Source organism: Cygnus atratus, chromosome 1 (genome assembly GCF_013377495.2).
Source record: "Cygnus atratus isolate AKBS03 ecotype Queensland, Australia chromosome 1, CAtr_DNAZoo_HiC_assembly, whole genome shotgun sequence".
Classification (NCBI taxonomy): domain Eukaryota; kingdom Metazoa; phylum Chordata; class Aves; order Anseriformes; family Anatidae; genus Cygnus; species Cygnus atratus.
The window spans coordinates 205,128,859-205,149,065 of NC_066362.1; the positions used below are offsets into that span (position 1 = coordinate 205,128,859).

Sequence of the window (20,207 nt, forward strand, 5' to 3'; positions counted from 1 at the left end):
ACCAGGGTGACTGGAGGCTGTTTTACACGGTGTGTGAGGAGAAGCCAGGGCAACTGGGCTTATTTTTGGCCCTAAAAGGAGAAGGCTTTGGGAGGACCTTCAGACCTGAGTGATTCTGTGGTTCTGGGGCTGGTGAGGAGCTCAGCAGAGAGGCAGGGAACTTTTCACTCTTTTCTTTTGCAGAGTCTCATCAGGTCCTTGCTCAGCTGCTGGACACCCTGCTGGTGATCGGCACAAAGCTCACAGAGAACCCGTCTGTCAGGATGAGGCTGGTAGAGGTAGCCTGTAAGGTAAGGCAGCTGCCCTGAGGACACAGCTCCGTAGCAAAGCTCTGCTCTTGCATATTCATTTTGGGATTCAATCTGTTTTGGGAGAGAGCTTGAAGTATTACAATTTAAATCAGTGACTTGAAACTGAACGTGGTGTGAGCACACCACTGACTCAAGGTAGCAAGTCTGTAAATGGCGCTGGTGTTTGTGAGGCACCTTTGCAGCTTTTTAAGACATTTTTCTTATGTTTTATAAGCAAGTCGGTGTTTTGTAGGTGATATTTAGAAACTCAACTAAGAATATTGTCTGATAAATAGCTTGATTTATTAATAGAAAGGATTAAAAAGCATAAAATATTTAAGCAAATGCGTTTATAATCTTCTTAAATTTTCATCACTGCCAGGGGAAAAAATATGTCCTCACTGCTTAACTTATTTTATTTTTTTCATCAAACTGCTAAAATACTAAAATTTCTTCACTGCTAGAAATCCGACTATGAGTAGTTCTTTTGAAGGGATAAAAGAACGATGCAAATCCAATTATATCTATTCTCTTGTATTTTGTAGCATCTGACAGATTCTTCCCATGGTGTAAGAAATAAGTGTCTTCAGTTAATTGGCTGTCTTGGACCGGTGGAGAAAGGTGTTGCAAAAGAACCTGAAAGCCAGGCTGCCAAAGATGTCCAGAAGATAATAGGAGATCATTTTAACGACCAGGACCCTCGCGTTAGGACAGCAGCTATAAAAGCCATGGTATGTATTGCTAATACAGTGGAAGAAATCATGTGGGGTTCCGTAAGGGAGATCTTTCAGAATTTTTTAGCAGCAGAAATACGAGCCATGACCGTGCACTGGAGAATTTTGGTTGATGTGAGTTGCTTGTGAGTATATGGGTATAGAGAACTTTCTCTGTTACCCTTAAAGTTTATAACAATATCCCATCTAACCTGATGGTGAACAAGGGCATTTTAATTATTATTATTAAACTCTGAAGAAAGAAGCAAGATCCATTTGAGGGGTCACACTTCACTTGCATCTGTCCAGGATCTCCCTCCGCTGGAGGTTGCGCTCGTCCTTCATTTTCATTCGATTTTGACTTTTTTCATATGACTTTTTAAACCTGTTTAGTGACTTCTCTAATGACATTTGAAACAAATCTATATTAAAATGTATGACCTTGATTTTAATTTAAGTCAGCTCTTTTGCTTTAGTTTGAAGATCCTGAATGGATTCAGGGTCACTAACCTTTCCTAGGGTTTTTGATCATGTTTTTTGTTCCTACTGTGTTTTTTGTTGTTTTTTTATTTATTTTACACAATGTCACCAGCATGTTGTAGTTTGAAGAAACAAATACAGAAAAGCAACTGTTTCCTTTGTTCTTGACTGTATTCAAGTAGATATTGCTGCTTTTCTTGTTTGTCAGATTCATTATGTTACTTTATTTACAAAACAAGGTTTAGTACCATAGTTTTCAGTAACCCTATCAGAGGAACAGCGAAGAAGATTTACAGGTCATGAAAATTCACTACTTTTGGGTCCGTGTTTCAGGTAGTGGATGAAACTGGCTAACACTAAACAGTTGTTTGAAGGTTGGGAGAGTGGACAGACAGTGTATTTATATAAATGGTATTTATATAAATGGTATTTTCCTAAGCAATCAGGGTATAAATGGTGGTGACATTTAATAAGTTTATACTGAAGTCAAGATTTATATTTAAAATAATTGCCAGGGCCAAGATCATGAAATAGCATAATCTTAGTGGCAAACAACAAATGCAAGCAACTAATTTTACTCAAAGCAGGAGAAGTGATGAAAAATGACACTAAAACTGTAGTTATGTTTCCTTTTTTTTTTCTTTCCCCTGTAGCTGCAGCTTCATGAAAGAGGATTAAAATTACAGCAGGCTATTTACGGTCAGGTAAAACCTCGTATTCATTTGTATTAATTTTATAGTTGTTTGTCCGTCTTGCTTTTTTAGATTCTATGACAGTGTGCTTTGAGAGGTGAAAGTCAATGAACAGAGGTGAGGTATTTCACATGCAGGTTGCCTGTATTCTTTGTTGCCCTATGGCAGTGGAAATAAACTGTTTTGCATCTTTTTGATCTCGAATGCACTAAATTATGTGCTTTGATTGGAATATATTGTTTACTGGGGGGAGATAACCATAGGAAGAGCAAGGTGTTGCTTAATTATTACTGTCACCTTGCAATCTCAACGTGTTAAACCCTTGCATGTTGGAGAGTACATGTAATGCCTGGGTTTGTTACAGAACCACAGAGTGGTTTGGGGTGGAAGGGACTTTAAAGCCCACCCAGTTCCACTCCCCATGCCATGGGCAGGGACACCTCCCACCAGACCAGGTTGCTCAAAGCCTCATCCAACCTGGCCTGGAACACCTCCAGGGCTGGGGCACCCGCAGCTTCTCTGGGCAGCCTGTACCAGTGCCTCACCACCCTCTGAGGGAATAATTTCTCCCTTACATCTAATCTAAATTGATGCTCTTTTAGTTTAAAGCCCTTACTCCTTGTCCTGTCCCTACACACCCTTGTAAAATGTCTCTCCCCGTTTTTTTTATAAGCCCCTTTAAGCGTTGAATGGCTGCAATAAGCTCTCCCCAGAGCCTTCTCTTCTCCAGGCTAAACAACCCCAGCTCTTTCAGCATTTTTTTATTTATTTTTTTATTTTTTTGCTCCAGCTCTCTGATCATCTTTGTGGCCTCCTGTGGGCCTGCTCATGTTATTTCAGTAGGGTTGCAGAGCTAAGTCCTAGGAAAGATTCATGCTGTGTGCTTCCCACACAGTGCAGGCATGTCTGGAGCACACTGCGTGTGCCTAACAGACTTTATTAGGACTTCCCTACCTGATCAAGCTTGGAAATATGGGGGATTAGAAGAGAAGACTGATTTTATCCTCATTTATAATCTGTCTGAACTGATTTATGGTGAGGGTCATAAATCTGTGGGAAATGGTATATTGGGTTGCACATCTTCTTTCAGGCCTGCAAGCTGTTGGCAGACGATTATGAGCAAGTGCGCAGTGCTGCAGTTCAGCTAATTTGGGTCCTCAGTCAACTTTATCCCGAAAGGTACGTGCTGTGTACAAAGTGACTCAAAATGCAGGCACGGTAATATCCTAATCTTGGCAGTTTTGTGCCAGGAAGTCTCAGGAGCAGCTGTTAAAAATGGATGTGTTCAAAATGCTGACACCTGATGAGAAGGCACTGATCCAGATGACGTTTTGCTTCCTGATATTTATCGTACGTCCACGGGAATTCAGTTCGGTTGTTTTTTGTTTTATGTCACGCTGCATGACATCGGATCAGCAAGCTGAGTTACGTTTCTCTATTCTAGCATTGTCCCGATTCCTTCGTCTAACGAAGAAATTCGGTTGGTTGATGATGCATTTGGAAAAATCTGTCATATGGTTAGCGATGGCTCCTGGGTTGTTAGAGTGCAAGCTGCGAAATTACTGGTAAGGTGCATTCTTTTCTTCTCTATGCGAAAGTGGTTCTTGTTATCTTTTCTTTTTCCATCTACTTGAAAAGAAATGGGAGGAAATTCGATAACTGCTTAGATAAATTCATACCAGAATTCTGAGAAGGAAAAAAGAGAGGCTGAGTGCTTGGTGTTGAGTTTGTTTGTTTTTTCTTAGCTGAGCTCTGCAATGATTCTTTCCTTGAGGTTAGACAGTTGGGTATCCAATAAAAGAGCTAGTACTTGGAATAATTTCCCCTTCTACTTCCCCAGCACATGTAAACAACTGAACTCAAGAAAGACCAGATTAATTCAGTGGGAAAATAAGCTGTTCTACTCGTGTTAAGCAAACTCTTCTGGACTCTGACATGCAGCAGTGTCAAGCACCGTATAAAACCGTTAGAAAGAAAAGAAACAATTTGACCCTGTGTTGGGATGTATCAGGAAATTGTATGGTGAAATTGAGAAGAACCCTCTTACTCCCTTTTGATGTATTTTTTTTTCCCTGTCCTTTAGGGTTCCATGCAACAAGTTAGCTCCCATTTCTTGGAGCAGACCCTTGACAAGAAGCTCATGTCGGATTTGAGGGTATGTAAATGCTTGTGTTTTTTTTTTCACTGTGCACTAAAATGGCACAACACCTGTTAATGTTGAGCGCGTTTGTTTTGCGTGTCCTTGCCTCAGGGCCGCTGAGAGCTAATTGATGATGGCAGGTTTTCTTTTAGATTAAAGTCAGCGAAGCAATTGCCAGTTTTAGATTTCATTAGCTGAGCCGTGTAATAAACAGCTCTAGGCTATTCAGGTTTCACAGATGAGAGGTAAACGCTTGTGTTCTTCTGACAGTTGTTTGGCTAAAAGCTCTGTTTTGTACAGAAAGATTGCATCCTGATTTTGGGAGCAGGCTTATGGCAGCATCCTGCAAGATCTGACTGGTAGTCAGAGACATTTCAAGGGCGATGAGCATCTGGAGACTGGAACCTTTGAGCCCTATGAGCAAAAAAAACCACTTTTCAGTAAAATTTCTTCCTTAAGTAACTTGCTCAAGGTATTATGTTCCGTTTCTCTTGCTTACAAGACAATAATGAATCCAGAGCTGTGGTATCATCTGTTTTTGTAGGTTGGATATTGGATACTTGACTAGACGGGCCTTTGCTCTAACACAGTTTGGTGAAGACAAGTATTTAAGAATGTGTTAATTAGAATATATTAATTATTATCCTTTCCCAACATCAGAAGTACAAAGAATTACTGGCAATTAGAAATATTTGTAGAGGAGAAGGTATTAATAGCTTTTCTCAGCATTTGCATGACTACGTCAGTGTCTAAACCCTAAGATACATCCATTTTTGAATTAAAAAATAATAATATTTTGTTGAGTCATCGTTAAAGTTTACCGTGGTTGTAACTGAAAAACTTGTTTGGACAGAGGAAGCGCACTGCGCATGAACGAGCCAAAGAACTTTACAGCTCTGGGGAGTTTTCAAGTGGCAGAAAATGGGGAGATGATGCTCCCAAAGAGGAAATCGATACAGGTGCTGTAAACTTGATTGAATCAGGAGCTTGTGGAGCCTTTGTTCATGGCCTGGAAGATGAGATGTATGGTAAGTGTCAGCTTACGCAGCGACCAAGTTGCATAGGACATACAGGCTAATAATTCTAATGTATTTATGAACAAAAAGATCACCTGGCTGGCATGTGTCTCTGTGTGTGAGGTTTTTTGTTTAGTTTTTTTAAACTAATTGCAGACTTCAAGGTGTTGGATTTTTATTCCATTGGGATCCAGCAGTTGTTTCAAAGATGTTAGAGGTGCACAGTATTTGCGGTAGAAATATCAAACTGAGTAGCCAAAAACAAACAGTTCCCTATAAACAGTAAAGTTCTAGTAAAATATCTGGGAAGAAGTGGTTGCTTATGCTATTCAGAAACCCACTTTTTTTTTTCTGTGACTTAAATTTAACAGTTGAATGTGTTCTAAACTGGCAACATAAGTTTATGTTGTTTGAAATTAGTGTTTTTCTCTGGAGGAAGGAAAATCAGATTTGCTGAGAGGCTTATAGAACTTGGTATTTAAATCAAGGCACTGCAAGAAACCTCGTCCAGGGGGTCCAGTAAGAATTCCTTGTTAGCATTGCAGCTTCCATCCTCGCAAAGGTCAGAACTAGCGAAGACAAACCCTCATATTTCTCGAAATATTTCAGAATCCTGCAGTTCCGATGAACAGAAGTTCTCTTCTAATTTCTAACTGAAGTTTATCCACGGCCAGCTTATACCTTGTTCTTAGGCAGTGGTAGGTTCTGGATTGAATTGTAGCTGCTTCTCTCAGGGACTGGCTTTCCTAATGAATTAATCAACAAATTTAATTTTGCAAGGGGCTAAGCCGGGCTAAGTTCCTTTTGGTCAACACCGGTGTAAAAGCTTTCCTCTTGGCCAGTTAGAATGAATATTCTTGAAAGTTGATGACTGGTTCTTGATGTTTTTGGGTACGAGGATTTCAGGTGAGGTCTTGCTTATATCTTTAGCAATGTTATTTATAATTCTTTAATGGAAATACCGACGTTTTAAGATCATATTGATGTGTTCTAACATACCAGGGTCTCCCAGCCTTGCTGTGATGAACTTGGAGGCCTTCATCTGCTTTACAGCAGATTATATTTGGTCTGTTCTTTTACAAAGGATAAATTATGAGTATCAAATTGGAACACGGGCATTCTTGAGTTTTTAAACTTGGCCGTAGCATTGACTGTGCTGATGGCCTCAGGAAAGTCTGTGTGTTTTAGCCTTTCTAGCCCGACTTTCCTGGGGATAAAGTGGAGATTTGTATTTCAAAAGGCTGTTGAGAACGGCTGGTATTTGTACAAAACCATGAAAATGCTCAGCTCTGAACGTGTTATTCTGATTTTGATTCTAACACTGCTGCAAGGATGAAACTAAATCAGGAAGTAGAAAAGCTCTAACAAAAATATCTCTAGTTTATTAATCCACGACTCCCGCAAATAAAAGCGTGCTGCCCTAATAGCTAAACTCTCCCTGAAGCTCAAAAATGCAACTTTTTTTCCGACTAACAATACAAATTTTCCACTGGCTCAATCCATTGGTCTGTGAAACTCGTTCTCCAGTTTGCTGAGTATTGGGATTGCTGGTAAAATGGAGAGATGTGGGCTATGCACAGGTCTCTGAGTAGTGTGTGTGTCTTCTTCCACTGCAGCATTTTTAAATCCTGCTGAGCTATCTTCTTCCTGGCTCCCAGCGCTGCTTAATTTCTTGAATTCCATCTTTAACTTGAATCTAAATCAATGTGTCAGTTTATAAATGCAGTATTGGCAGATGCGTGGTGGTGGTGGTGGTGGTTTTCCTTCCAATACCTGGGCCTTAATGACCACGGAGACTCGTGGCTGTGACAAAGGCTTTGTCTTGCTGCGTTTGCATTTTTCTGCTCAGTCAGAATAATCAGGAATCAAGTACGTGCTTTAAGAACAATGGGCCTGAGAGCTACACGCAAGTTTTAAGTAAATGCTTTCAAGATGAGCTAATTTGAATGAAAAATAGAAGTGTGCTTAAAACAATAATGTTTGCAAGACATCAGATTAATCTTCATTCTTATGATGCCAGCACATAAATGTTATGGAAGTTAGCAGGAATGGCTGTAGGGAAGAGAAGCTCATCTCCACATAAGCTTGTTATGTTTGGTTACCCTTAAAATTTTCTGTTCTGCAGCATGAATATATTCTGAATACTCGCGGTTTTTTTTTCTTCTGCTTAAATTGAGTCATTTTAATAATTAGGTGGCATTTTTTTTTCCTTTCTTTTGAGGAAGTCGTGAAGCAGAGGAATTTCGTTCTGTTTACTGCTGAGACGCTGATCCTCTTGAGCTTTTCAGCAATTCGCAACGTGCTGCATGGCAAGCTAAAAACACAGTGAATGCTCTGAGCAATTAAAACGTCTGGAAGAATAAAGCAGGCGGAGTTTAATTATCTAAATTAGCTTGCTTAAGATACCAGGGTTATAGCTACACTTGCAAAACGTGCCATGAAATATTAATAGCTGGGCAGGAGACCTTCTTTCACCTGCAAGTCCCTATGCAGGCACTTAAAGCAGCAGCACGAGCTGTAGTGGAGGTGAGGCTTTTGATTTGAAGGCTTTCCTGTGAAAAGGTCCCCAGTGTCATGGGTCCCTGCTCAGTCTCTGTCATCCTCAGTGTTTCCTTAGCAACTCCTGTCCTTAGCCCAGTCCTTGAACAATCCGAGGCCTGGCTGTTGCTTGGCGTGTCCTTTTAAACAGCTCCAATGATCGAATCCTTCCCTTTCTTTTAAGAGGTTCGCATTGCTGCGGTCGAGGCCCTCTGTATGCTGGCTCAGTCCTCGCCTTCTTTTGCGGAGAAATGTCTCGATTTTTTGGTTGACATGTTTAACGATGAGATCGAGGAGGTGAGGTTGCAGTCGATACACACGATGAGAAAAATCTCCAACAACATCACGCTCCGGGAAGACCAGCTGGATACTGTGTTAGCTGTTTTGGAGGTAAGAGCTTCTTAAGGAGGGGAAAAAACTGCTTTTCAGCTTTCTTTCAGGAGTTACAATAATTACATAATGCTGATCAGCCCCTTCTGAGCTGGAACTGTACACTTTTTTTGTTTCCCCTCACCGCCTTTAAACGCTCCAAAGACTCCTGCTGTCTAGTAAAGACTCCTACTGTCTAGTAGCTTGTGATCTCCAGTACAACAGAATATATATTTTTTAGTAGGTGATACTCAGATAGAAGCTCTCTGCCATTGATAACCGTGCTGCTGCATCATGTGGGTTCCCTTCTGCCTCGTTTTCTGGACCAGCACTTCACAGCACTTTGTAGAATACAGCTTAATCTTTGCATTTCTTTCGTTCAGCCACTTTCCCTACACCGTTGCTCACCAAACAGAGCCAGGGCACCCACCTGAGATCTTTCTCTACTCTGGCAGCTGACTGTTAGCATGCTTTGTGGATTAGTTTTGGCTTTTCCCAACCAGTGCTGTCCCAGTCAGTGCCCAGCTGCGCGTGGTAGGCAGGTTTCTGCTTCTTTGGGGCAGTCTCCCAGCCTTGGGTGAGGATGAAAAGCCTTCATCTCTGTCTCTTTACCTGCTCTTCACTTGACCCTGTGCAACAGTGGCTGCCTTCAGTACTTTATCTTCAGTATCCGCCTGGATAAAGTACCAAAATAAAGGTTTTGGAACAAACAGCATTAACTTTGTTGCCCGAATTGTAGGGGCAGGGGTAACTTCCATTTTCCTTCAGCTGCTTTTACTTGATCTGAGTAACTCTCAGCTGCTCCTTGCTTTTCTCATCAGACTTCGCATTCTGATTTTCATGGCGTTCTTGGTCTTATTTTCAGAGCTGTGTTCCTCTCTGTCCCTTTGTAGTCTTCTGCCTTGCTCGTCTCCACCCTGCTCTAAGTGGTCCATGCAGCTCACCTGGCGTGTTTTATTTCCATGGTTATTTCATTACAGCCTTTAGAGTACATCATCTCTTCTAGTCATATCCTGCACCAAAACAAGGACCAGCTGAGCACCCCCCTGAGCTTTCCTCCTTTGGTCATTTGTGTGTGTTAGCTGTCATTTAAGAGCCTTTACAAGAGGACTGCTCTTCCTTCTTTTGTGTAAGACAGTGATGAATGTGCTGTTGATATTTAGCAAACCATAATTTAAGAAAAAAGAAAAGGGGAAAAAAAGAATCCACCACTGAAATGCAGCCAGCTCTTGTATCCTGTCAAATTTGCACGTTCTGTCCACCAGTGCCACACAAATGCTGACAGCAAGGAAGTAGAATGTATTACGGAGCTGCAAGGTGTTTTTTTGGCACAAGGCGTGCAATTAATTATGCTGGAGTCCAGCCACGCTATTTCTAAAAATACTACTTGAGGATTGCATGAGCTCCTCTCTACGATACCGCCTGAAACCCTCTGAAGGCTGGTGACTGGGGTAAAGGCTTGTGGAATCGGCCTTCAGCTGTTGCTAGGCTTCTCTGAAGAAGGTAAAACAATTTCCTGAGGTAGGTGACCAACAAAAATCTTCAAGTTCCCCAGCACGTTGAGTTTCTGTTAGTGACGTAGTGCCCTTAAGCACAGACACTTAAACCAAACGGTGGTTTCTGTTCTGTTTTGAGGTCAGTGGTGAAAAAGATTAAATTCGTTCCATTAAATGAAACACAAGCGTAGATGAGACCAGCAGCAGACTGCAGCAGTCGCCTGGTCTGTCAGTTCATCTCTGTTTTAGCTATATTAATTAAAAACATGCTGTTTTGCAGATGCCCCTAGTGCTAAGGAACAGTTCCAAGGACCAGGAACTGCTAAATTTAAACTAAGTATGTACACAGGTATGCCCCTCTCCGAGCACTCAAAGGTGGTGACGTTTGTTGTTGTGTTTTAGGATTTTTGTTCAGGAGGTTGTTTTAGGATTCTTGTTTTTTGTTTTAGGATTCTTCAAGGGACATCCGGGAAGCTCTGCACGAGCTGTTGTGTTGCACCAATGTCTCGACTAAAGAAGGCATCCATCTTGCACTGGTGGAACTTCTGAAAAACCTGACGAAGTATCCCACAGACCGAGAATCCATATGGAAGTGAGTGCGTTCAGTGTCCTCGTGTGTCTCCTTAGTTTCCTACTTTCTTAAAAATTGAGGCATTAGGCAAACGTTGAACTAGCTAAGAAGGTAACAGGTCTAAAATCCTGTTACTGGGTAAATCCTTGGAATGGCAGCTGTGCATACGTTGTATGTATTCACGACTGACATAGAGACTCCACATTTTTCTTGCTTTTCAATACTTCTGGTGGGAATCCAGAAGTGATGACCATGCTGGGGAAAAAAAACCTTTATTACAAGCAGTCACAGCATTCCCAGGGTTTCCAGAAAAGGTGTTTTCACCCTCCAGTTTAAAAGTTACCTCCTCTATGCAATTAATGTTCTGTGCTACGTCGAATAGCAATATTCTCCAGCAGCTGACTAGATCAGCCGTGACAAGTGGATGGGCTGTATGGCATTGTGCTGGTGGAGGGATTTCTTTCTGTCGGAGGAAAAATAATGAACACGTGTGGGTTTTTTTGGTTGCTTAATGGAAGTGACAAAGGAAGTGATGCTTCAGCACACGTAGCCTGGGATGGAATTCTTGGTTATTATTGGAAAAACTGTTTTTTAGTCTGCTTTTTCTTCTAGTGTGCTCGTATATTGCTTTTGGAGTTTAGTAGGGTTTGGTTTTGTTGTTTTTTTTTGTTTTGTTTTGTTTGCTTAGTCTTTTACTTCTTCACTCTTCTGGCTTTTTTGAAGAAAAAACACTTAATATTTATTATTTTGTTATCATTTAATATGAAAGTTTTTCTTAGGTTGTATAGCTCCAGCTGTTAACTATCTCTTGGACAGTTTAAACTATTTTTATTTCTGCTTGTTTTTCCAAGCTGTCTTCTCAGTTTTCTTGGATTCTCTCAAACTCTAATGCAAATCCTTAGCCTTGAAGAGACAATGGCGCCGTGAGTTTGCACATAGCCTTGAACAGGAGGATTTTTCTGGCTGCCTGACACCTCGAAGTGCCCCTACGATATAATAATAATGTTTTAAAATGCTGCACTTTGCAACGTACGTGTTTCCTAAGAAATATTTTAATCTGTTCACAGATGCTTGAAGTTCTTGGGCAGCCGGCATCCCACTTTGGTGCTTCCATTAGTCCCCGAGCTGCTGAGCACACATCCGTTCTTTGACACTCCAGAACCGGACATGGATGACCCAGCCTGTATCCTTTTAATGAAACCAGATGATTTGTTTCACTGTAAAAGACTTCTTTGTGTTTTCCTGATGCTTGCATTTATTAAACCATTTCAGACTAGCAGACAATCCCGTGGCTATTTCTGAATCCCTTTGTCACTTTTATTACTGAATTTTATTATTCGGCAAGTGGTGGAATAACTTATCTGTAACCATCTTCATGAACACCAGTGTGGTATAATTAGCCTTTTTGAATGCTGCGATGAGTGATCTGGTTATCAATTTGTCAAGGTTTAGACTTTGTAGATGAGTCCTTTGATGTGAAAATATATGTTTAGCTTGCATTAATTTGGAAAATGCTTTAGCTGAGTGGTTTTCCATGCGTTTCCATGCGACAAGTTGCTCCAGTCTGTGAAGCTAGTCCTTATTTTTCTCACAATTCAGAGGCCATTAGCTAGCAGATTAAATACCTTGTGAGGATTGAAAAAGGGCAGGGATCAGGTAGAGAAAAAGTTAAATCCTTAATCAGACAGTTAAGTAATAATTCGAGTCAATTTGTCGTAGGAGTTGAGGTTCCAAGGAACTTTGAGGGGTGAAAAGCCCTTACTTATCTCCGTGCACCTTCCTGCTCTGAACCAAGGGCTGTTAATTGAGAGAATGTTCCGGACGTAAATTGCCACCGAATTTTATGGAGAAATGTTCTGTGAAGAAAGACTTGGGAGCCAGAAACAACAAGGTAGACCTGGATGGTACTCGGCCAGTGAGTAAACTGTTCGAATGAAAACACCCTTTGTTTTTAACTAAGTGTTTAGCAGATCTGAATGAAGGTGGCTCAATAGCTTCAGCTGAAAAGTTGGAAAGGATTTGGGGCAAAGAGGAGGAACTGGTTCATCAGGTTGAAGCCTTTACGCTTGGCAGCTCACAGATACAGAAGGTTTTCAGGAGTTGAGAAACGGGTTCAGGTCCCTTTTGTGAACTCCCCCTTACCGAGCCTGTTCTGCATTTCTGATCCCTGGCTGCTATCCTTCGAGCTGCCTCGGAGCCATCCCTCGCTGGCAGTAACATCCTTTCTCCGATGTGCCCCATCCCGTAGTGTTTGCTCTTTGTACTTCATTTCTCTCTGCTCCGACAGCTGCTTCTTTGGGTTTTGCTCAGCATTCTTTGCCTGTAAAGAACTTCCTAAACAGTCTCCAGCAAAGAAAGGGCTGTTGAGTTGTTTTTAACTTGCCGTCCCCAAAGAGCTCTTCTGGTTGTTGTTTGTTTTTCTTTAACAATCCATTTCAATAGACATTGCCGTTCTGGTTCTGATTTTCAATGCTGCTAAGAGTTGCCCAACAATGCCAGCGCTGTTTTCAGATCATACATTCAGACACTATGCCTATCTTCGGGACAGTCTCTCTCATCTGGTCCCTCCGTTAAGAGTAAGTGGAATCACCAAGGTTTGTACTTCACCGCTTTGTTTTGAATACTGTTGCTCTCTTCCATGTCTGCCAGCCTGTAATACTTTGATTCTGAAATATTTTTTTTCCCCACAATGCCAAGCAAGTGAATACTGAAATATATGTTAAGAGAGCCAAATACTATATTGCTACAATATGGATTTTGTAATATTTTGGGGGAGAATAAAGTTATTGCTCTCAAGTGAGGATAGCACGTGCTCTGCAGGTTAGAAAAGAATGCTAGGAGGCAGGATCCCAGGAGCTTTCTGTAAAGCCTCCCCTATGGGGAAGGGAAGCTCAGCCTTTGTAGGTCTTGCAACATTTGGCTTATATCCTACCTAAACAGTTTGCTCAGGGATGAGGTGAGTTCCTTGCTGCTTTGAAGCAAGCTTTTCCTGAATGGAAGTACAGGTGGGATTGAAGCTGGTCCTAAATCTTGTTACAGTTCATAAACTGGATTGCAGGTTGTGTGGTCTTGGACTTCCCCTGACTTCACTGCTTCATAGTTAACAGAGGAGGAAGACGTTTCCCTCAAAGGCATGTCGATGTTTAATCTGAAGATCCCGAGCTGCAAACGGATTATAAAACAGAGTGTTAACTAACAATTTACAGACTCGAAAGCCTTGGTATAAATTTTGAATCAGAGAAATGAATTGGAGCTCGCAGTTGGTAGCTGTTAAATAATGCAGCAGCATTTTGCGGTGCTGTTACTGGTGTTGGACTTCTCTTCATATGCACGTGTTTCTTTGTGCTTAGTTGCCAGGTAGAAAGCTGGTGTCCTCCCCTGTCTCTCCCAGCATTACACCACACGAAGATCCTTCCCAGCAGTTCTTGCACCAGAGCCTGGAGAGGGTTTACAACCTCCAGCACCTCGACCCGCAGGGCATACAGGAGCTGCTGGAATTTACCATTCGGTAAGGCTGCAAGCTGTCCTGCTCATCAGAAGATGAGTTAGAATCAGCAGCTTCTCTGAAGTAGCTGCTTTGTTTCTGAATGTCGACATTTTACTTTGCCCTTTGGCATTTAGCCTGAGCCTCCTTCCCGAGAGCACTTTGGCCAAACAGAATTCATGGGATGTTTAAAATAAAACTGACGATCTTGGCTGTGCTGCACTGAATAATGAGTGAGAGTTTTAGGTGGACATCTTTTCAGGGTATGGTAAGAGTCGGATAAGGGTACTACATCTTGGACTGTTCATTTATGATAACTTTATCTTTTCATTTTTATTTTATACTTTGTTTTTATGGATGACAGCCTCGCGTGTCGTTCTTAGTTCTCCGTCCCTGTATGTGTGCCTCATTTTAATCAGATTATTTGTGATGTATGTGCACAGCGTGTTTTTTTTAGTTTGTTTGTGGGGTTTTTCCCTTCGGTCTTCCAATTTCTAGTTCTGTGGGAGAGGACCTGCTTCTGTTGCTCTGTTGGGATCTTATCACCAGTCCCACTTATAAAGGACTTTGTCATTCTTCATCAGTTTGAAATTCAGAGCGATTTTTTTCTGGAAGAGACAATGTTATTGCATGCTGCTCTCTGTCCGTGTAGATACGGTTACAGTGTGGCTTCTGAACGTAGGTTTTATGCTGCCTTTCCCATTTCATCTCGGGACTGATTTGCACAAACAAAGCACTTGAAAAGGATCCTTTCAGTGTGATTTGTCTGCTCGGAAAGAGGACAAGAGTCTTATTTTTGAGAGTTAGAAAAACAGTCTAACGTGCTCTGTTTGGATTACGGAATTCCAAAAAGCTTTTTTTCCCCAAAAAATATCTGCCTTTTCTGTATGTGTAGCTGTAAATTGCTTTCACACCCACCTGCAGTGGAGAATAAACAGCGTGCTCCTCGCTGAAAACCTGACTGTGAAAGCTACGTGGCTTCTCCTCAGCTGTTTTGAAGCTGCAACGCGCAGCCTAAAACGCAGTCGCGGAGCATTTAGTGCAGTAAATGCTTTGAGCAGGTTATCTCTTGGCAAAGCATCCGAAATCTCAGCGGCACAATGAAACGCTGGGAGCCTCAGAGGCTGTGAATGGTTTCCATTTTGAGTCTAACAGTCGTGTCTGAGATGGCTGCACGCGTAGCTGATGTGCAGCAAAGGACAGCAATGTTTGGGAGCTGGTGGAAATCATTTGCTTGGCTTTTTTTCTACAGGGATCGCCACCCAGGAGCTGCGCTAAACCGACTAGTTGTTTTTGGTTTTTTTTTTTTCCACCCTTAAGAGAAGGGAGGATTTGAGACGAAAACAAAAAGGTGCTGAAGGTCATTTTGCAGAGGGGAAGATTTTTTGCGGCACTGACGATTTTGTTGCTGGGAAGAGGGGGATAGGAGAAACAGACAGCAGTGATCCTGTGGTGGAACACGGCTCCCTCCTCATTGTCATCGGGGGAAGTAATGCAGACCTCACGGAGCTGGTGGCTGCTGGTGACTTGCGTTTCTAACCACGCTCAAGCCTGACACTCTACCCCCAGGCTTTGCAGCTGAAACTGCGCAGGCTTGTTAGTAATTTGGTCTTTGTGGTTTAGCTTCCCCGTCTGTACAACGGGATTTTTTGTCTCGTAGGAACGTTGAAATCTGTTTAAGATCTGTAAGAAAATAGAATTAGTGGTGGTGGGAACCACACAAGACTGGAAAACGGAGTCTCTGAGTAGCTTGTAGCTGAAGGATGCCATCCTGCTCCGTGTTAGTTCTCTCTTATCCCCTGGGAAAGGTGGAATCGAGTCGCTGTGTGGGGCTGTCCCTGCGTTTAGGGAAGGCACAACCCCTCTGCTTAGGAAAGGTTTTCTTTTGGTGGCAAATCCAGAGAATCTCATGGATGTGGGGTGGTGGTGGGGATGTGGTGCCAGATGACACGCTTCAGGCGTAGCAGAGCTGAAATTTCAGAATTGCATCGCAGGTACAAAGATAAATATACACCGAAAGAAAAGGGTTACATGAAGGGGAAAAAAACCACATTTTTTGGTAATACAGTAAAAAATATGAAAGCAGAGCGACAATTTTAGCACACCTTTGGATCAAAACAAAATGCAGAGAACAAAGATGCTAAATCCACGTTATCCAACTTATTTTTGGTTCTGTAACGAAAAATTAGTTTTGTTTTCTTAATGCATGTTTTAAAACATCCCTAAGAGTGGAGAACTGAAGCCTTTTCATGTTCCATTAACCATCTATTTTTTTTCCTGTCAGGATAAAAGTTACTTATAGAGCTGTTTGATTTACAAGAAATAATTGTACCAGACCGCACGCAACAGCCAGTTGGGCAAATATCAGTACATCAGATTTGAGTTTGTTTTAAAAAGGCAGCTATATTTCAGAGATGCCTGGTTACACGAGCCCAACGTGTTCCAAACAACCTTTCCCAGCCAACAGGAGTAGTTAGATTTCCCAGCGGCGTAACGCAAATGGGTCATTAGCTGCTGTAGAAAGCTGGAGCGTTGGAAGTTAAATCTGGAACTGCTCTGCCGTATGGTTCCCATCGGGCTGCGGAGTAATGCGGGCTGACAGACTTACTGCTGCCACTGTCAGCCTCCAGGAAAAACGGAGATGCCAAGTCCCAAGGTGCAAACTGGTTTGTAGTGCGTGTTTTTCTGCTGCCCGTTCTCAGGGTAAGAAAAAACAGGATGCAGGAATAGCTGGCTGCTGCATTCCGTGTGCATTTAGATCAGCCTCCTGCTGTCTCAACGCTTTTTTTCTTTTTCTCTTGCTTCAGTGATCTTCAGAGGCTTGGGGAGCTGCAGTCCGAACTGGCAGGGATGGCAGATTTCACTGCGACTTACCTTCAGTGTCAGCTGCTCCTCATCAAGGTTTGACTTCAGCTGGCTTTCTCGGGCTCTTCTTCAAAATGCCCCCAATTTACGGCAGTGGTGAACTTCATGAATTTCGATTTTAGCGCTGAAAACTGGTCTATGATGAAAACTCATACTCAGTGGATTTCTGATATCCCTGCTTCCCTTCTGTGGCAAATAATTTATGTGGTAACTCTGCAAATGACACACCATTGCAGCTCTCTGCTGTTGCACGTACACCTTTTGTTGGTTCGTATGCATTTTGCCAGCGAAGAGCTTGTTTTCTAACAGAAATCACAGTGGGCACAACCGCTCTGCAGCCTTTTACGTTAAGAGAGTTAGCTTTTCTCTGCTAGTGACCACTGGAATGCTTTTTGCTAAACTGCTGCTGAAAGTGGAGTTTTTCTAGAGTCTTTTGTAGACAGCTTTTTTGGCGCCAATGCCAAAGGAATTCTTGAGGCTTGAATGAGCAAAATATCAGTCGTGCTTGACCGTGCTGAAATGATCTATCCATTTGGTATGAGCAGATGAAGTGGTTATTTTGACACCACGGCAGCGACCCTTTTTGAAGTCAGCTTGCTATAAACAGGAACTCCGTTTTTGGCTTTGCTTCTCAAGCTTCAAGCTGACAACAGTGTGTGTGAGTTCCTTTAAGCCTTCAGACATAACCTGTACGGATGGAAAGACCGCAAACAAGTTTCCAGAAGGGATGCAGTAAGAGCTTTGTTATGTAAAACCAAGAAGGAATTTCAATGTCGTCTCTAAATACGTAGCGGCTGCTTGGAATATAGCAGCCCTCAGCTCCTTGGAATAAGTTTATAACCCAAAGAAGACGTTGTAGATGAGTGGTGTTACAATTCCCTTCATAGCTAATCAAGGCCAGGCCGGTTGGGGCTCTGGGCAGGCTGAGCTTGTGCCCCAGCCCCTGGCAGGGGGTTGGAACTAGGTGACCTTTAAGGTCACTTCCAAACCAAACCATTCCACAATTCTATGAAATTCAGAGCTTCTCCCAAAGCAGAATGTGCAGAGGACCTGCATTTGGAAGTGGCCTTGGTGCCTCTCTCCAGGGGCTGACTGGAGTGAGCCAACCTGCAGCGCTCTGTCTGGAAGAAGCAGGTAAACACTGCCCAAGCCATTCGCTCCTTGAGCTGCAGAAGAACCAGTCAGTGTCTCAGTGATGGAGAGGAGTAAGCAATGTGGCTGAAACTAAAACTAACTTGTAATATCATGCAATTAGGCATTTTGATATGTCAGAGAGAACCCTAATGTCAGAGCAGCCCTTTTCAGTAGATTTCTTTCCAATTGTGTCTTTCGCCACCAGAACAGAAACTGCTGGAGGGCGAAAGAAGCATTTTCATTTCCCAGCCCCTCAAATGCCCAAAACTCCCAGACTCTGAAAGGCTCTACGTGCCCTGCCCTTTGAGGGAATCCCATTTTTAAATGGGTTTCTGGGGCCAGCCTAGGCGAAAGATACAGTGTGTAGGTTCTTGAGCTTTGGCTACAGCCACTTTTATGTGTACTTGTATCTGAGGTCAGGCAGCTTTTAAAAAAAAAAAAAAAAAGGCAGAGCTATAAATCATCCACTAAAACCTTCTTAACTGTTTTTAACATAAACCAAAAAGCAAATAGGGTTTCTACAGTGCCAATACCAGTAGCTGTGTTACGCTCAGTAACTCCGGGATCTTTTTGGGCAAATGGGGGGTGGAAACTGTCAACAGTAAGGCTCAGAAATATGACTGCGTGGGCGTGTTTCTGGGGACAGTTATTGTTTCCACTTTTTGCCTGCAATCTGAGAATGCCCAGCTCTTAGTCTCAAGGAGGTGATAATGCAGTGGGTTATTGTTTCTCTAATAAGCGGCTGCGTTCTGCCTAAAGTTCTCCTTAAAAAGTTCTGAAGAGCTTGCAGCTTAGCCAGCCTCTCCTTCACAGCACTGTTAATGTTATTCTCAACTCCAGTTTCTTATTTTATAGCTATGTAGGTGTCTGGGTGTGCTTACATAGAAGTACATGTTTTGGAGGCTTCAGTTCCCTGTGTTGTGCTTAAAAGCAAAAAGAAACCTTTGCCCTGCTCTTTCAAACAACCTGTTGGTGTATAGCCAAGAAACAGGGCACGTTCCCTGTTCCCAAGCCCGTTTCATCTAGCACAGGGTTGTAATGCTGAGCCTAAACTGGGTATTTATTTATGATCCCTTTTCGCGGTTTCCTTCTGCAGGCCTTGCAGGAGAAGCTGTGGAACGTGGCAGCTCCTCTGTACCTGAAACAGAACGCGTTAGCATCTGCTGCAGCCAAACAGGTGAGGTTGAAGCAGCTGGGGCTGTCCTCAGATCCAGGGACCCGGATCTGGAGGCAGGCCCTCAGGTCCAGGCTTCCTTGGCCATGCAACAATAACGCGTTTCTGACCCTGTACCATAGTCTGTGCAAGTAAATCTTAGCTCCCCAAAGCGGAGCAGTTTTTTGTCATCTTCAAAAGATCAAATCGGGTGGCGATTGAGGGAGATTTATGACCACTGGAAAAAGGCAAACATCACACACGTCTTCCTGAATAGTAAGAAAGACTGGAGAACCGTGGGCTGCTCGGTCTCTGGGGAAGGCTATGGTGCAGGTCCTCTTAGAAGCCATTTCTGAACAAATGAATGTAATTGGGAACAGCCAGAATGCATTTCCCGAGGGTGGACTATGCCTGACCAACTTTATTGCCCTCTCTATGATGAGGGCACTGGTGCTGTGGACGTGGGGAGAACAGCGGATGCTGTACAGCCTGACTTCGCCAAACCCTTTGACAGAGCCTCCCTCGTTTCCTTTTCATCAAAACGGCAAAATTCTGGCTGATAAATGGGTGATAATGTGGATGGAAAATTGGCTGGACCGCCTGGCTCAAACTGGAGAGATGGGATGAGAGGAACTTCGTTCTGTTCAGCACAGGAATCCTGGTGTGTAACAAGCTGAATTAAGGAAGGGCAATTGCGTCCTGAGCATGAGAGTAGCCAGCAGGTCTGGGAAGCGATCCTCCTCTGCTTGGTGTGGAGGGGTGTTGTGCTTCGGGCTCCCCACCGCAAGGAAGGCACTGACGAGGTGCAGTGAGGGGAGCAGAGGGCCACCGAGGTGGCGAGGGGCTGGAGCACGTTCCTTGCGAGGAGAGGCTGAGGGAATTGGGCTCGGTCAGCGGGAAGAACAAAAGGCTTCAAGATTGACTGACTGCTGACCACTGCCTCATCCAAGGGTATGGATCAGGCAGAGACGGGCTCTTCTGAGATGTGCTGCTCCAGGACAAGAAATATTGGGCTGAAGTTGGCATATGAGAAGTTGTAAGGTAGAAAACATTGCCATGAGTGTGGTTTAATACTAGAACAAGTTTCGCAGAGAGGTAAGGGGGAATCTCCGTCTCTGGAAGTGTTCACAGAACACATGGCCCTGAGTAATTGGATCTAATTAGATGCACTCTGAGCAGGGGACTGGGCTCTGTGACCTCCAGGGGTCCCACCCAACCTAAATTATTCTTATTTTGTGACGTTTGACGATCCGATCCTGGAAAAAA

General features: G+C 43.0%; 1 protein-coding gene across 1 annotated transcript in view; it reads left to right on the forward strand.

Annotated features, from left to right (window-relative positions):
- INTS4 (integrator complex subunit 4) overlaps positions 1-20,207 on the forward strand; it is a 33,328-nt gene that overhangs the window by 4,282 nt on the left and 8,839 nt on the right. The window contains exons 4-17 of the mRNA XM_035560425.2: positions 184-290; positions 836-1,021; positions 2,137-2,187; positions 3,266-3,354; positions 3,620-3,740; positions 4,259-4,330; positions 5,169-5,343; positions 8,054-8,259; positions 10,184-10,326; positions 11,373-11,488; positions 12,748-12,881; positions 13,656-13,813; positions 16,597-16,690; positions 18,885-18,965. Of these exons, the coding sequence (XP_035416318.1) occupies positions 184-290; positions 836-1,021; positions 2,137-2,187; positions 3,266-3,354; positions 3,620-3,740; positions 4,259-4,330; positions 5,169-5,343; positions 8,054-8,259; positions 10,184-10,326; positions 11,373-11,488; positions 12,748-12,881; positions 13,656-13,813; positions 16,597-16,690; positions 18,885-18,965 (1,733 nt within the window). The remainder of the gene's footprint in view (positions 1-183; positions 291-835; positions 1,022-2,136; positions 2,188-3,265; positions 3,355-3,619; positions 3,741-4,258; positions 4,331-5,168; positions 5,344-8,053; positions 8,260-10,183; positions 10,327-11,372; positions 11,489-12,747; positions 12,882-13,655; positions 13,814-16,596; positions 16,691-18,884; positions 18,966-20,207) is intronic.